At 23.5% G+C, this 18,111-nt stretch overlaps 2 protein-coding genes across 6 annotated transcripts in view; one reads left to right on the forward strand and one right to left on the reverse strand.

The window, feature by feature from the left end:
* Positions 1-14,375, forward strand: part of LOC122508184 — a 231,578-nt gene extending 217,203 nt beyond the window's left edge. The window contains exons 6-9 of the mRNA XM_043621344.1: positions 9,152-9,344; positions 10,942-11,222; positions 12,380-12,649; positions 12,866-14,375. Coding sequence (XP_043477279.1) covers positions 9,152-9,344; positions 10,942-11,222; positions 12,380-12,649; positions 12,866-13,150 — 1,029 coding nt within the window. The 3' untranslated portion in view covers positions 13,151-14,375. The remainder of the gene's footprint in view (positions 1-9,151; positions 9,345-10,941; positions 11,223-12,379; positions 12,650-12,865) is intronic.
* LOC122508185 overlaps positions 1-18,111 on the reverse strand; it is a 222,891-nt gene that overhangs the window by 157,342 nt on the left and 47,438 nt on the right. For 2 of the 5 annotated variants that reach the window (XM_043621350.1, XM_043621349.1), the window contains exons 1-2: positions 16,826-17,268; positions 1,817-1,924 (exon numbers count right to left, since the gene is read on the reverse strand). The gene's annotated coding sequence lies outside the window, so the exon portion shown is untranslated. Of the gene's footprint in view, positions 1-1,816; positions 1,925-16,825; positions 17,269-18,111 lie in introns of those variants that run through there. The other 3 variants (XM_043621353.1, XM_043621352.1, XM_043621351.1) reach the window with 2 other exon arrangements.

Here is an 18,111-nt window from a genome sequence, read left to right on the forward strand (position 1 = left end):
TCACAAGAGCATGCATTTCTCGTCCTTTAAGAATCAACAAACATGGTCGATGTAATGGTTTCACCTTCCTACCATACACTACATACTGCGACTGCTTCACATATAATCATTAATTAAATTGTCTATTTTACATTATTTTTCTACCATCCTCCTTGTGTTTCTTTAAATTTATTCTTTATTTTCTTGATACTTTCTCTATTATCTAAATAAAAAATAGCGATATATTTTATTTAGATAATAATTCCTATTCAACAATAACGCTGCTCGTAATAAAAGTTTCTTAATTAAGATAAATTTTTACTGAAAAAGAAACTCCTTTACGGTATGAAATGCAACTTATTTTGATTGCCACAAAAATTTAATTTTGTTTTTCCCTGATTTTTCCCCGATTTCCAGACTTTTTCCTGGCTGATTTTAACATTTTTTCCTGACCCTAAAGAATATTCTGATTTACTCTAAAAATTATTAGATACTCAAAAAAATTTTCTATACTTTTGCGAATTTCTCTAAAAGTAAAATTATTCGAAAACATTTATTTCTTTTTTAAATAAATATTTAATCATTATTATTTTTCAATAATAATGCACTGCTAAAACATTGCCAGTTTATAAATGAATAAATAAATAATGTTTACATGATTTCAAATAATAAAAAATAATTTCAATAATAATGATTTTCAAAAAATTCAAATTCAAACATCAAACATTTTTGAAATTTAACAACTTATAAGAATATTATTAGAAAACATCTAATATTTCTTCATGTTTTGTAATAAATTAAAAATGATCAAATAATAAAATTAAAGTCGGCAAATTGAATTTTTCCAGTCTTTTCTCTATTATTGTAAAATACTATTTTTTATTTTACCATTAATTAGTAAATACTATTTTTTTTTAAAATTTTATATTAAAACTATAAAAATGATTTTAAAATGCCTTTTTATTGATTTGTCACATTTCATAAATTTAACATTTTTCTCATATTCAGAAAATGTACAAAACTCACGCAATATTTTTCAAGTATATATATTCAAGGCAAGAAACTGTCGAGAATTCCTTATCATCATAGTATTTGGCTCATTGCCATGGCAAGTCATTGCAGAAAATCATAAATATTATTTTCTATCTTATTATAAGACATGCAGAATAATCTCATTGATTTGAGTTGGCCAAAAAAATTTTTATTAAACTATTTAGAGAAAATTTATATTTTAAAATTATTTTTATAGAGAGTGGGGTGAAAAAGCCATGGGGTAGAAAAGAAACTTGGATTTTATATTAAATTGAACTATTTTACCATTTGAAATATATGTTTAATTAACTAATTTGATTATATTAAATTTTTAAATAAATATTACATCTCAAAAGAGAAAATTCGAAAAAATTCTTTTATTTTTAAAGAAAATTTTTATTTTGGTAACACTCATTGAAATATAAAAACAGAAAAGTTTATAACATATTTTGCCAAAATCTCAAAGTGTCTTTTTCCACTTTCTAAAAAAAGCCACTTGCAGCGCTTTCGTAAAACTCATAACTTGGTCCTTTTGTGGATTACAAAAAATGTCCAATAAAGATTTTGAAGCTTAATGACCAAACTTTCAGTACCAGTTGGGAAAAAGTTAACTAATTAAGAATTTGGAAATTAATTAAAACAAAAAACGAGTCTTTTTAGAATCAAGAATTAGAAATTAATTTAAAAAAATAACGAGTCTTTTAAACACATATTTTTTAAATTTTGAAATAATAATTTTTGAAGAAATGTGACGACAACTTTAAAAAAAATGTGAGCACGTAAAAGTTTGGTTTCTTTGACTTACCACAGGAATTCCAATGTCCACGATGAGTATAAGGTCGGAACTCGCCCTACCGGTCTCTTTTTTAGTTTTCTAAAGGCTTCCTTGTTGAAGAGTCACGTAAGATACTTTCTGCAATAGAGAAATAAAATATAAAAATATATAAATAACGTGACTCTAGTACTGAATGATGGGAAATGAAAGAAAAGAGGAATTGCTGAAAAAGCTCTCCGACAACAACGTTTAGAATTCTCGCGGGACCAATAAAATCAATGTATTCAAATAAGGCACGCTCCATTTGTCGCTCTTTCTGTACAATTTACATTTAGATTTCTCGCGAGCGTTAATGAAAGCTTACAACATGAAAGGTCTGCTATAAGTTCTGTTTTTTTTTCTTTTTTTTCTTTTCAGCACTTTGGTTTTAATTTTATTTTTTTATTATCAATCTTTTTCCCAATAAAATATTTATTTCTAATATATATATTTTTTTATTTATTTATTTTATTAATTTTACATTCTCTTAGTTTTTTTTTTTATTTGTTATTTTGTTTACTATTTTTTATTATTTTGTAAATTAAAAAATTTTATATTTTCAATAATAAACATCAATTTTTGAATAATTACAGATTTTAAATTTAAAGAATTCACTTATTAACTACATAATATTAAATATTCTTGTTTATTATTAATACAAAAATTTTAATAAAATTTATTGCAAGAATTTCATTATTCTCATGGATAATAAAATTTTTTAGAGCAATTCAATTATTTTTACTGCAATTTTAATAAAATTTCGCGAAAGAATACAATTATTTTTTAAAATATTCATTACATTCGATTATTTTCAAGAATTTGAATATAAATTCAATTATTTTCTAGAATTTTGATAAAATTTTTGTCAAAATTTCAATTATCTTTAAAAATAATAAAATTTTTCTCCAAAATTCAATTATTTTCAAAAATTTTTTTAAGTTCTCGTAAAAATTTCAATTATTTCTAAAAATAATAAAATTCTTTTCCAAAACTCAATTATTTTCAAAAAAAATTTTTAATTTTCGTGAAAATTTCAATTATGATTAAAAATAATAAAATTCTTTTCCAAAATTCAATTATTTTTGAAAGTTTAAATAAAATTCTTGTCAAAATTTCAATTATTTTTAAAAATAATAAAATTCTTTTCCAAAATTCAATTACTTTCAAAGATTCAAAATAAAATTCTATGAAACAATTCAATTATTTTTATGAATTGTAAACTCATCAGGAAGAATTCAATTATTTTCGCATAAATAAGAAAATTCTTTGCAAGAATTAAAATATTTCATTAATAATAAAATTCTACAAAGAAATTCAATTATTTTTAATACAATTCTAATTACATTTTCTCAAAAAAATTCAATTATTAAAAAAAATGTTCATAACATTCTTGAAATGAATTCATTTATTTTCAAATTTGTTTATAAATACTTTACAAGAATTCAATGATTTTCAGTAAATCGACAATTTCAATATTTTTAAAATTAATTGAATTCTTGAATAGAATTTTATTAAAAGTTTTTAAGTAATTGAACTCCTGTGAAAAATTCAATGATTTTTTTAAATAATTGATTTTTTTACGAAGATTTTTATGATTTACAAATTGACTAAAGAATTTTATTACAATTATTGAAAATAATTGAATTCTTCATAAAATTGAATTATTTTCAATTTTAATATTATTATTATTATTATTAGAAAAAAAATTTAAAGCTAAGAAAAAATGAATTGACAATTGTTTCGCGAAAAATTCTGGGAAAATTCAAATTATTATTATTATTATAAAGAATTTTATTACAATTATTGAAAATAATTAAATTCTTCATGAAATTAAATTATTTTAAAATTTTTTTATAATTATGCATATTACGAGAAGTCGAGAATTCAGTGATTTTCAGTACATTAATTTAAAAAGAAAAATTATTTTAAAAGTTATAAAACTAAAAAGCAAACAGCAACTAACTTTAAACTGTGAACAGATTACCGGAATACAACGATTATTAATATTGATTTTTACATTTACTTATTTTTATTTTGTATTTACTTATTTTTTATACTTTTTTCATTTTTTAATTTTAGAATTACTCACGTTTTTATTTTTTATTCCGTTTGCATTATTATTTTTGCCAAATAATAAATTCCTGAAATTTTATATGCAATGAAAAAATATTTTCTGTTTTTGAAAGTTTTAGATCTTGGCTTCGTATTTGTATAAAGTTTGGTTTTTTTTTAATTAATAACTGATATGCTATTTCCAAAAGATGAAAGTAATGAAACAATAACTGGCATTTTCCATTTATTTGCATTATTTTTTTAACGAGGTTCTCCGTTTTTCATGAATTTTTTAAAACGAGACTCGCTCGACGTGCATCACTAGTTTTTTGCTTCCTTTTTTTTGATAGAACGGATATATATATTTTTTTTCGAAACTAATTTTAGATATATTCATATTCACCCAAAAGAGATATTTGATATTTCTTCTCTTGAAGCGTTAAATCATGATCTCTGATTTCAATTTTAAATTAATTGTTTCACCTCTGAAACTGATACTACATTCCTCATTTCTGAATATTGAGGATTAGGTTGCGCTAGTTTCAAATTTTCGATTAAATTCGAACACTTGATACAAGAAACGTGTATATATAGGAATTTGAGAATATGGACAAATTTCTAAATGTCCTGAGAAAAATACTTTTTTTTAAATAAGAAACAAAATATTCTCCAAATAATAATTTAAAGAATTTAAAAATTTATTTTGGAAACATCTTTTGAATCACGTTTTTCAATTATTCGGAAAAATATATGATTTTAATTTTCTTTTAATATTTAGGAAATTCGATTTTCTCTTTTCAGTTTATGTATTTGAAAGCAAGCAACACATGTATATAGATTCTATACAAACTCATTTTTGAATTTCAAAAGTTTGCAATAGCAACTTCTGTTTGTACTAAACTCAGAATTTCATACATGAACAAATAGCTCAAAACGAAGTTCAATATCGAGAAACCATCTGTTCTCGTGAAATTTTAACAATTTTCAAGGGACAATCGAATTTACAAAATAATACCTGTGTCGACTTTTTTTCAAATATTTTCTTCCTTTTCTTATTTATTTATTATCTGTAATATTTCATAGGAAATATTTTTTTCCTTTTTAACTCTGATATTTCTTATTCTTGTTTTGTGTAAAGCAATATGTAAACTGTAAAGCATTGAATTCAAGAAAATATTTGAAAGTAATTTAATTCTTCTCATGAATATTAATTAAAATTTGTATTAAAAATAATTGAATTCATATAAAGAGTTTCATCAAAAATTTTGAAAATAATATTTGAAATTTTGCGAAAAATGTCATAAAAAGTTTTTAAAATACCTAATTAAAAACTTTCGAGGAATTTAACTAAAATTCGTCTGCAACTAAATTGACTCCTAAAGAACTTTATCAAAACTTTTCAAAATAATTGAATTTATGCAGAGAATTTTATTAAAATCTTTAAAAATAATTGAATTTATACAGAGTATTTTATTGAAATCTAAAAGAATAAATGAATAATTTAAAAAAAGTTTAATTAAAATTGTATTTAAAATAATTGATTTCTTTCGAAGAATTTTATTAAAATAATTGAAAATAATTGAATTCCTGCGATAAATTTTATTATTCATGAAAATAATTGAAAAAGGAATAAAGAATTCAATTTCTGTTAAAAAATTTTGTTATTTTTGAAAATAATTGAATAGTTGCTAAGAATTATAATAAAATTTTCAAAATTGGATATTTGAAAGTATTTATTTACATTTTTTAAAAATAATTGAATTGTTTCGTTTCTAAGAATTATATTAAAATTCTATTAAAAATAATTGAATTCTTTTGAAGAGTATAAATAAAATTATATTAAAAATAATTGAATTTCTAGTTTCATCAGTTTTGAAAATAAATGAATTTTTGGAAAAAATATTATCAAAGTTTTTTAAAATAATTGAATTCTTTTGAGCAATTTTATTAAAAATGTACTGAAAATAATTGAATTCCTGCGAAGAATTTTTAATAATTATGAAAATAATTGAATTTCTAGACAGAATGTTATTAAAATCTTTCAAATTAATTGAATTTTTTCTATAAATTTTTTTATTTATGCAAAAAGTTGTTTTCTTTCGAAGCTTTTATTTAAGTTTTTTGGAAATAATTTAAATCTTTCGAGAAATTTAATTAAAATTCGTTTTCAACAAAATAGAATCCTTATAAACAATTTTATCAAAACTTTTCAGAATAATTGAATCCTTATAAAGAGTTTTATTAAAAATTTTCAAAATAATTGAATTTCTGCAGAGAATTTTATTAAAATCTTAAAAATTAATTGAATTCCGTCGAAAAATTGTAATTTTTTTATAATAATTGAATTATTATGATAAATTTCTTTTTTTTAAGAATATAATTGGATTTCTCTAAGTATTTATTTAAATTTTTTGAAAACAATTAAATTGTTTCAAAGAATTATATTAAAATTGTATGAAAAATCATTGAATTCTTCTGAAGTATATAAATAAAATTATATTAAAAATAATTGAATTTTTATAAAAACGTTTATCATTTTTGAAAATAAATTCATTTTTGCAAAAAATGTTATCAAAGTTTTCTTTAAAAAAAAATTTTTGAGCAATTTTATTAAAATTGTACTGAAAACCATTAAATTCTTGCGAAGAATTGTATTAAAAATTGTTGAAATAATTGAATTTCTGCAGAGAATTTTGAGAATAATTTAATTATTTGCGATGAATTTTTTTATTTATGAAAATAATTGAATTTTTACGAAGTACATATTTATTTAAATTTTTTTGCAAATAACTGAATTGCTTCAAAGAATTTTATTAAAATTGTATTAAAAATAATTGATTTCTTTTGGAAAATTTTATTAAAATTGCACTGAAAATAATTAAATTCCTGTGAAGAATTTTAATAATTGAGAAAATAATTAAATTCTTCCTAAGATTTTTATTAAAAATTACTCAATATAATTGAATTTCTGCAGAGAATTTTATTAAAATTTTTAAAAATAATTGAATTTTCTTTCGAGAAATTATTTTTCGAGAATAATTGAATTATTGTGATGCATTTTTTCATTTATGAAAATAATTGTATTTTTTCGAAGAATTTATTTAAGTTTTTTTTGAAAATAATAGAATTGTTTTAAAAAATTTTATTAAAATTGTATTAATAAAAATTAGTAATTAAATTCTTTTGAAGTGTATCATTCAAATTGTATTCAAAATAATTGAATTCTTATAAAAAATGTAAATTTTACGAAGAATGTTAGTAAAGTTATTTGAAATAATTGAATTCTTTCGAGAAATTTTATTAAAATTATGTTGAAAATAATTTTAACAGTTGGAAAAATAATTGAATTCTTCCTCAAAATTTAAAAATTTTTCAAAATAATTCAATTTTTGTAAATTTTTTTATAGAAAAGGGGTAAGAAGGACGTGATTTAGGTAAAATTTAGATTGTAGGTGTTTTAGGGTATTTTATTAATTTAAGGGCATAAAAAAGTGTCAAGGTAGGAAAAGGGGGACTGCATTCGCTGTATTTATTATTTTTATGAAAATAAAAATAAAATTAAAATTTCAGTGAGAATATGTAAAGTTAATTTTTAATATGAATTAAGATTTGTATAAATTTTCAATGTAAAAAAATAAATTAACATATATTGAAATTACAAATAATTATTTACTATTTATTATAAAGAAAGAATCTCAGAATACTAAAAATTGAGAATAAATCAATAAATTAATAATTTTTCAAAATATTGTAAATAGTACAGTGCGGTGGAAAATTTCCATTGTTTCCCCCCTTCAAAACAAAGAAAAAAGAAGGAAAGAAAAAAAATGTAAACAAAAGTGTCTCGCTAAATAAAAAGAGAATGAAAGTTTTAGCAAATTTAGTGAAGCGATAAAATAGTTCTCGACCGATGAACTTTGTAGGTTACTGTTGGACGCATCATAGGTTCATTAAATTGCTATGAATTATCCACAGATGACCAGGTCTATCTATGAGCCTTTCGCGCGTACTTTGTACACTTGGTTTGCCATTCGGCACATCGATCTCCGTTCCACTTTTTAAAGCTGTCCTATCGGATTACGTGAACAGAGTTGAAATATCGTTTTTGCTTTCAAACCGGTACATATAGATATAGACTTGAAAACATAATCTTTATACCTTGAAGATTGAGGGTGACATTATTCTGGAAAATCTGCAGAAAATCTTTATCTTCAATATCCCATGAAACGAGAGTTTCGAAAAGAAAAATCACTGAAATTACAATAGATTCCCATTTTAGGAAGAGAGAATACATATCTGGTATATGTGTACACCATTTTTCCTTTCTTCTTCTTTTTTTATGAAACCAGAAAACTTGTGGAAAATTTGATGAGAAGTCATTTAATTTCGAGAATGATTAATAACTTCTAATTAATTTTACTATTTTAACACAGAGCGCAAAGAATTTAATTTTTGAAGAATCCTCCTCTTTTGCAGTATTTTTTTTTTATTTCTTGTCAATTTCTTTGTTTTCAAATAACTGTGTCAACTGGGCCAAGTCTGCCCTACAGAAATAGTAAAAAATGAGACATGTTTTTGGAAAAAATTGGGTCATTTGACCTGTAGAAGCAATCTACCCAGATTCAATCTTCTCGCAAACAAGTAAATCCACCCCTCCTGCCAATTGCAACCAAATGGAAATAGATGGTAGATATTTTCTTAAATTATTCCCGATCCTTTTTCAGAAATTCCTCTAACTCAAAAAAAAAATTCTAAAATTGGTTTTCTGTTAAAGTTATTTCATTCTAAAATAGGAATTTGGAAAAAAATTCGTATTTAATTCACATCATCTGCGATGGATAATTATAGTTTTCAAACACGAAAGAAATAATGATTAAACTTAGAAAACGATTTTCTCGATTCAAAAAATTTTTTTTAATGCTTTACTTTACACGAAGTCTATTTTAATCTTATTTTTATTTATTTCATTCGAAAATTCATTTTCAGAAAAGACAAAATTGATTTTTATCATTTACTAGAATTATTTAGTAAAAATGACTAAATTACTATTAAATTAATATTAATTATTAATAGATTATTCATAATAGCGTAAAAATGACTATTGATTATTATTTATTAGAAAAATAAACGTAATAATTGGAGTAAAATAATTGGTTTCAATGTTTTCTTTTCTTTTATTTTGCTTCTGAGATAGTCGTTTCTCCTATTGCAAAAAAGACTTAGTCATTATCATTTTGCTTTGATGTTAAAATGGTTGAAATTCCTTTGCAAAAGGTAACGATGGAAGACAACAACAAAGGCAAAAAATACCAGGACAATGGCTGTTCTTTTGTGGTGGAAGTTCAACCTGGCTACCAGAGCGATGAAGCTGATGTCAATAGAGGATCATCTGACGACATGCCCGGAAGGGTAACCGATCAGCAAGCATTGGTGCACCGAGAAGAAATTCCCGAAGATCACTCCTGCGGTAAATATATTACATCTCTCTTACTCAATGCACTTCAACTGAACATCACATTTTTAAACCACTCAAAGAATGTTTACTTATTCTTTAAAGAAAAATAATAAAAAAGTTTTTCCAAAATATTTTCCATTCTTAAGCATGGAAAATATTTTTGAAAAAGCTTTTTATTTTTCTTTTGTACTTTTTTGTTGTTATTAGTAAAATGTAAAAATAATATTATTTTCTCTGAGATTTTATTTTTTTCTGTGAATGTAATAATTTCGCAGAATTAATTTTTAATTTGGAATAATTTCCCTTAGATTAATAATTGATCACATATTTTAAACACAATTTTGCAATTTTTATCATATTTTTCATTAATGAAGCAATTTTCTCCATTTTCCAGTTAATTTAAAATGAATTTTGGGAGGAAAAAAATTAAAGGTACAAATTCTCTGATATGGTTATGGTCAGGCCAATCTGGTTTGTTCAACCATTAGTGAAATTGTCACTGGATTTCGATTCTGGTTGACCTAGTTTAATCCTTGGCGTTTGTTACTAGTGCAATGTATGTAATTGCGAGCTCACGACAATATTACGACTTGTCGAGTCACAGTTAATAACGTTATAACATTCCTCTTCATATTCACTGTCACCACTAATTTGTTTATAAAGAAAAACATTTTTGTGAATTTTTATTTTCAAAAATTGTTTTCCAAAAAAGAAATTTTATTATAGAAAGAATTTTTGGATGATTCACAAAAGCGCTTTTGAAACAAGAAAAACGAATTTTTGTTCAATAAAATTCTTTTGAAAAAAAGAAAACATGAATTTTCATTCACAAAAATTTGGTTGTAAATGAAAAACGAATTTTTATTCACAAAAATGTTTTTGAGAGAGAAAAAAGAAATTTTATTTACTGAAATTTGTTTTGAAAAAGAGCAACAGGATTTTGCTTTCAAAAAAAAAATATTCTAACAGAAAGACAAATTTTTATTTATAAAATAGTTTCCGAAAGAGAAAAACGAATTTTTATTCATTAAAATTCTTTTGAGAAAGAAAAACATGACTTTGCACTCACAAAAATGGTTCTGGAAGAGAAAAACAAATTTTCTATTCACGAAAACGAATTTTTATTCAAAAAAATATTTTCGAAAGAGAAAAACGAATTTTTATTCAAAAAAATGTTTTTGAAAGAGAAAAACGAATTTTAATTCACGAAAATTTTTGTTTCAAAAAGAAAAATAGATTTTTATTCACAAAAATTGTTTTGAAAAGAAAAACACGAATTTGCATTCACAAAAATGTTTCGAAAAGAGAAAAACAATTTTTTTATTCATAAAAATGTTTCTGACAAAAAAACGAATTTTTATTCACAAAAATTTTTATTTGAAAAAGAAAAACATGAATTTGCATTCATAAAAATATTATTGAAAAAGAAAGCGAATTTTCAAAAAAAAAAAAAAAATACAAAGAGAAACAAAAATGTTTCTCTTCGCAGATAAAAAGAAAATATTGAGTATAATTTCGTATTTGCACAGAGAAACAGAGTAGAATTTCAATACTAAAACAAAAAAAAAGAACGAGAATTATTGATAAAAAAAAATAATTTTTTTTTCAGGTTTCGAAAACACGAAGCTATTTGGAAGTACTAATACCGGCCTTTCACAGTCAGATCTGTCTATTTGCAGTCAAGGTTCAGTTAATCCGAGTTATCGATACGGAAATCAATTGGAGTACGATGCCGGTCACTTTGGCTACGCTATTTACGATTCTGATTCTCAATCAAGGAAGCTAGAGGGTTCTTCGAAATGGGTTGAATTCGATAAGTCACCAGACATCGACAAAACATTACTAACTGATTACAAAGCACCGAGCATAGACAAGGACACGAGTGAAAATGTAAGAGATTTCTTTCTTTCAATGTGGACAATAGAAAAAAACAAGAGTGATAAAAATTTTATTGTTCTATGCATTATTTTCTTTTACATCTTTAAATAATTTTTATTCTCGATTATTTTTCTATTATTTGATTTATTTAAACAGTATTTTATTTTATTTCAATTTTTTTTACTGTTTAAATTAATCTTTATTGTTATGTTTATTATTAGTAATCAAACATTACCAAAGTGTCAGAGAATATTCGGAGTGTGGTTTTTGCATTTTGTTAATTGTAGAAAAGTTTTTGAGCGTTAAAATGGTGGTTGATTGCTCCACTTGAGAACGCCAAGGTAGCCACCAGATGGCAGTGAAAATTCCAAGAAGGAACTGAACTGCCATCTAGTGGCGACCTTGGCGTTCGCAGGTGGAGAGCAGCTTGAATCTCAAAATATTCGTTAATGTTTGTAATTCTACAATTATTTATAATCAAATTTAGAGAGTTTGACAATATAAAAAAGGAATTCCAATTGTTAATTTACTTTCCTCTTAGATATTTTTAACGTCTTCAATTTTTTAGAGTCTTGGAATTAATTTTTCCAGTAAATAAATTGATTTTTAAAAGTTCGGTAGAAATAGTACCATTAGTGTATTTTTTAACAAAATAAGTGTCATTAACATAAATTATTTATAAAAATAGCTAAATAGAAAAATCGTAGTTAAATATTCGTATTTGAGGTGAAAAAAAATAATAGTCACGTAACTTCGAGGCTATTTTTTCACTATTTTAAATAATTTTCATTCACTATTTGTCTAGTATTTTTTTCCATTTCAACTAATTTTCTTCGCTCTATTGCACTGTCGTTTTCGCAGTTTCATTTCTCTTTACACGCCCCCTTAAAGTTGCGAAAGATAAAAATAGAGAGAGAGACAGAGAGAGGTAAAATTAACCATGCAAGTTGCACGGACCATCATTTTCATTTTATATACTCATACTGATATACTATATATATACAGTTGAAGTGAAAAGATTCAAAATATCCGTTTGTGATGATGATTTAAAAAGTAGAAATTCACCAAAACTAAAGTCAGCTTTAGTCGGGCTATAATCACATTCAATTACATGAAATTAAAGAGTGAGAGAGAGAGGATTTACAATTAAATTAATTAATTCCTTTCAGCTTTCATTTCAAGAGAATTTCAACAGTTTGGAATCTCCCCATGAATCAGGTTCGTCATTCGAACATCAGGATTCAAGTGATATGAGTCTTTCAACTGATACAGTCAAATCAAATCCTAATCTTCAAGTTAATGGAACAACGCCAAATAAACTTGAACTCATGGAACAAAAAGTTCTGAACAATGACTTTGGTCAAATAGAAATACTAACAAAACCAATTATAACCGGAGCGATTCTTAAAGAAGACGTTGCTCAGGAAGACACTTTTCAGGTGATGAATAAAAATACGTAGAAATTATAAGATATCGTAATTAATAGATTTTAGATTTCTAAATTTAGATCATACAAGAAACATTCAATTATTCAATGATTTATTTATTTTTGTATAATTATTAATTATATATGCATAATGAATATAATTATAAAGTATAATTATTAATTAATGGAAAAAGATGTGCGGTTAACTGATTGAAAAAAATGATTACAGGAGCAGCAGAGGAAGCTGGGTAACGGTACACTGACCCCCGAGCATCACAAGGCCGAAAGGGTGAAAGATCAGAAGCCAGAGAGCAGTACATTTGTTCCCTGCCACAAACGAACCGGAAGCATACCGCCGAGATTGATCGAAGAGACCTTGGAATTGGAGCGGAAGAAGGCACTAGACATTTACAGTCAGATCAAGACCAGCACCAAGAGTATACTACCGGCGCTAAGTCCCAAGTTTGAACTCCTTCAGAACGAGGTCAGTCCGATCGAGGAAAAGGAAAGTTAATCCGTCCTTAAAAATTGCAACCAGGGACTCTCACATTTGAAGTTGTACGCATTCCAAAAGTGATGGATCTTCGATATATTATCATAAAAAAAACCAAGTCTTTATAGAAACTTGTCTCTTCATACACATTCGAACACAAACATGTTAATCTTCCTTTTGTTTACAAATTTACAATGTATGGTTTCAATGACAAATTGTGAATGCTAAAATTTTTTCAAATCAACAAACAAATACAATTCCAAAACGTAAGCTTTGAAAAAAAGTTTCCGCAAAATGGAGTATAAATCATTTATCTACCATTTCTTCTGAGTTCAATCTTTCTTTTCTCTCTCGTATTTCTCCGGTAAATGAAGATAATTTCCAAAGTTCGACAATCAAGAAAATTAACCGATTGCCAAGTTTAATTTTCAAAGAGATCAGATTTAAAAAGAAAAGGGAATAAGAGTTTCGAGAATTAACTGTATTAAAAGCAAGGGGGGACAGGTGAATAATTAAATTGATTGAAATTAATCAAATAATGTATATTCTACAGTAAAACAAAACCTGACAATGTTCTCTAATTAATTTGAACTTTTTTTTAAATCACACTTGCAATTTTTTTCTCTCTCCCGTAAATTAGTTATTTTTCTCATTATTGCTCTCGGGTTTCACTTTCGTTTTCTTTCTCTAGTTTCTTCTTTAGAGAAGGATTCACTATTTTCAATATTAAGAAAATATTTTTAAGATTACATACAATTTTTTTTGTAATTTTTTGAATAATTTTAACCGCGGTCAAAATTATTGGAGAATGATAAATTTTATAAATTTAGTAAACAAGAAATGTAAAGTATACAGAAAACAATTGCTAGCTAACGAACTTGCATAGCAGTGCATATGCATGGAATTACAGTGAGTATACTGCTCCACCCACTGCAGTAAGTAGATTCACTGTTTTGTCAACTAAATTGCACTGTATAATAATGTAATTTTCCATTTGCGTGCCGACTAAAATATACAACATACGCCCACCTCTAATGTTCGTTAATAATTTCAACTATTTTGTCGTTAATAATACCGATTTCCAACTGTAGAACTTGATTAGAGTAAACTGGGGTAAAAAGACACTTTTTTACCTTTTTACTCTATAAAATCGGAATTATTTATTTCTTTTTCAAATTTTCAACTGGAACTGACAGTTTGGTTATTAGACATTAAAATCCATGTTAAAAATTTTAATGTAATTCATGAAAGCACCAAATTATAATCAAATTTATGAAAATTCAATTCTTTGCAAATTCTTTAATTAAATATATAATAGAAAATAAAAACTTGAAATAATTTCAAAAAGAAATTCAATTAAAGTTTTTTAAAAAAATTAATTCTACAGAATTGTTAGTTAAAATTATGAAAAATTCAGATCTTCAAAAATTTCAAATTCAAACCAATTGAAATTCAATAAAAATATTATTTCAATTCAATTTTAAGAAATTTAAGAATAATTACATTTTTCGAAAAATTCGATTAAAATTAAATTAAAAATTATTACTTATGAAAATAACTGAATCCGTGTAAAAAATTTTATTATTTATGAAAATAATGGAATTATTGCGAAGTAATTTATAAAAAATTTTGGAAATAATTTAATGAATGTGAAATTTTTATTATTTATGAAAATAATTAAAGGTTTGTGTATAATTTAATAACAAATTTCTTTTTAAATAGTTGAATTGTTTTGGAGAATTTTATTAAAATAATAAATATTGCAAATCATTTAATGGAGGATAATTTTTGAAAAGTATTTAATTCTTTTCATGAATATTAATTAAAATTGTATTAAAAATTATTAAACTCAAATATAGTTTTAACAAAATTTTTGAAAATAATTGAAAATTTGCGAAAAATATCACAAAAAGTTTTTAAAATATCTAATTGAAATCTTTCGCGAAATTTAATTAAAATTCGTCTGCAACATAATTGAATCCTAAAGAATTTTATCAAAACTTTTTCAAAATAATTGAATTCTCATAAAGAATTTTATTAAAAATTTTCAAAATAATTGAATTTATATGCAGAGAATTTTATTAAAATCTTTAAAAATAATTGAATTCTTTCGAAAATTTATATTTTGAGAATAATTGAATTCTTACCATGAATTTTTTTATTTATGAATATAATTGGATTTTTCAAAGTATTTATTTAAATTTTTTGAAAATAATTGAATTGTTTATCAGAATTTTATTAAAATTATATTAAAAATAATTCAATTCTTTTGAAGGATATAATTTAAACTTTATTAAAAATAATTGAAGCAAGTGAATTTATCATTCGGTGATTAAATATTAAATTTGAAGAAGTTAACAATTTTCCCGAATCAATCTTTACACAAATAAATTAAATATCTTAAATAAATCTCGATAAGCTCATGGGCTTTTTTTTATTAAAAATACTTGAATTCTTACAAAAATTTCTATCAAAATGTTTAATAATGATGCAATTTTTACGAAGGATGTTATTAATATTTTTGAAAATAATTAAATTTCAGAGAAGAATTTTATTATTTATAAAGATAATTAAAATTTTTACGAGAATTTAGAAAAATTCTTGAACATAAATGAATTTTTTTGAAGAATGTTATTACTTTTGAAAATAATTATTTATAAAAATAATGGAACTGTCGCTTAATAATTTATAATATAAATTATAAAGAATTGAATTCCTGTAAAATTTTTATAATTTATGAAAGTAATTAAATTTTTGCGTAGAATTTTATCAAAAATTTTTTTGAATAATTGAATTCTTTTTTAAAATTTTATTAAAATAATAGATATACTAATTGAAAATCATTGAATTCCGGAAATGTTTTGAAAATAATTGAAAATTGCTAAGAATTTTATTACAATTCTTCAAAATAATTGAATTTCAGAGATGAATTTGATTATTTATATAAAAATAATTGAAATTTTGACGAGAATTTAAAAAAAATGTTTGAAAAGAATTGAATTTTTGCAATCACTTGTAACTTTTCCAAAAATAAATTTTTTTTTAGTCTTTTTAACTAAAATTCTTCTATAAATTCATTATTTTTAATAATTAATTAAATATATATTAAAGAATTTAACTAATTTCAGAAGAATTTTAATTATGGAAAATTAATAAAAAATAATTTGCTTCCAAAGTAAAAAAACTATTTTAAGGTTATGTTTGTTGTTGTTTTTACCTTAATTAGATGTTTTTGTTTTAAATTTAAAACTAAAATCAGTTTTTCTCAATTATTTTAGAGGTAATAAAGACTAAAACATCCGTATTTTATTTTAAGAGTTTATCTTCTTTGTGTATTTTGTTTCCTAAAGTTACAAACATAACCTTGAATTTTTTTGCATCTTAGGTACCTTCTTCAGAGCTTGTCACATTTTTATTTTTTTTTTTTTGCACAACAAAATAACACGAGAGCAACATTTAGGAAAGATTTATTTACATGAAACGGGAAATTGTTACTAACTGGCAAATAAAGGAAGTAAACTAATTGTTTATTGGAAGATTTAATATAAAGAAAAATTTCGAGTTTAAATATATGTATATTTTTTCTCAAGGGAAATTAAATTTAAAGTACACATTAGAAAATTGTTATTTGGAACTTTAATGCAGTTGTGAAAGTAAACACGCAGTCTTTAATTAAAACAATAATAAACTACTTACCAAAGAAGAGATATTCTAATTGTCGTTTCCTTTAGTTTGTTACTTGTGAGACGCGAGAGACGAAATCGGGAATGAAAAGTGATGTGAGCTTTTGGTATATATACTATATAGATACACATACAGGGGATGGAAAACGTTTGCAAAGTTATAATGGAACTACCGCCGAAACCGGAAATGGATACTAGGTATCCAATTCAGCACAAGTAAATCCTCCTCTCGTTCCCACTGTAATTCCGAATTGGAAAACTTGCAAGAGGCCAACGAGAATAAACTCGCTTTTACACGCATCGTCGGCCAACTGGTCTCACAGCAAAGAAAAGAAAAACAGGAAATTGCCATTTTAACAAATATTACACAAATCGAACTTTGGGCTTTTCTACTATCAACATGTTACAAGTACACTAATGAAAAAAAATAAACAAATAAACAAGAAATACAAACACTGAAAAAAAATTACTTTATTCAAATAATCGATTACTCGTGTATTATTAAATCAATATTTACATTTAATAAATTTTAACTTGTTTCAAATAATTTTTATTATTAATTTTATTTAATTTATTTAAAATTGTTAACTTCTTTCAAATTTAATTTTTATTTAAGTCAAATAAATATTTACGTGGATCAAATAATTTTTATTTACACCTGGAGAAAAATTTTGTTTAATGCAAATATAGTTTATTTGAGATAAATCTTATTTTTTTCAAATAAAGTTTAATTTAAAGCAGAAAAAAATTATATAAAACAAATAAAATTTAATTTGGACCAAATAAAATTTGATTTGAACTAAACAAAATTTAAACAATTAATTTGAAACAAATAATTTAAAACAAATAAAATTTGATTTGAACCAAATAAAATCTGATTTGAACAAATTTTATTTGGTCCAAATTAAATTTTATTTGTTTTAAATATTTTTTTTTTGCTTCAAATTAAACTTTATTTGAAAAAAAATTTGATTTGTACCAAATAAAATTTGTTTTGAACCAAACAAGATTTATTTGAAACAAATAAAATTTAATTTGGACCAAATAACTTTTGTTTGATTGAAAATAAATTTAATTTAAACCAAATTAAATTTATCTAAAACAAATGAAAGTTTATTTCGCTTAAATAAAATTTATTTGAACCAAACAAATTTAATTTGAAAAAATAAAAAGTTCAGTGCACACTGAGTCAAAATATATATTTTCTGCGTTCAAATCAAATAAATAATAACCAAGTACTCCTTTACTTGAATCAAACAAAAAATTTTTTTTCTATCACTAAACTTTCAACAGACCAGA

The sequence above is a fragment of the Leptopilina heterotoma genome, unplaced genomic scaffold (assembly GCF_015476425.1).
Source record: "Leptopilina heterotoma isolate Lh14 unplaced genomic scaffold, ASM1547642v1 Lhet_53, whole genome shotgun sequence".
NCBI classification, from domain to species: domain Eukaryota; kingdom Metazoa; phylum Arthropoda; class Insecta; order Hymenoptera; family Figitidae; genus Leptopilina; species Leptopilina heterotoma.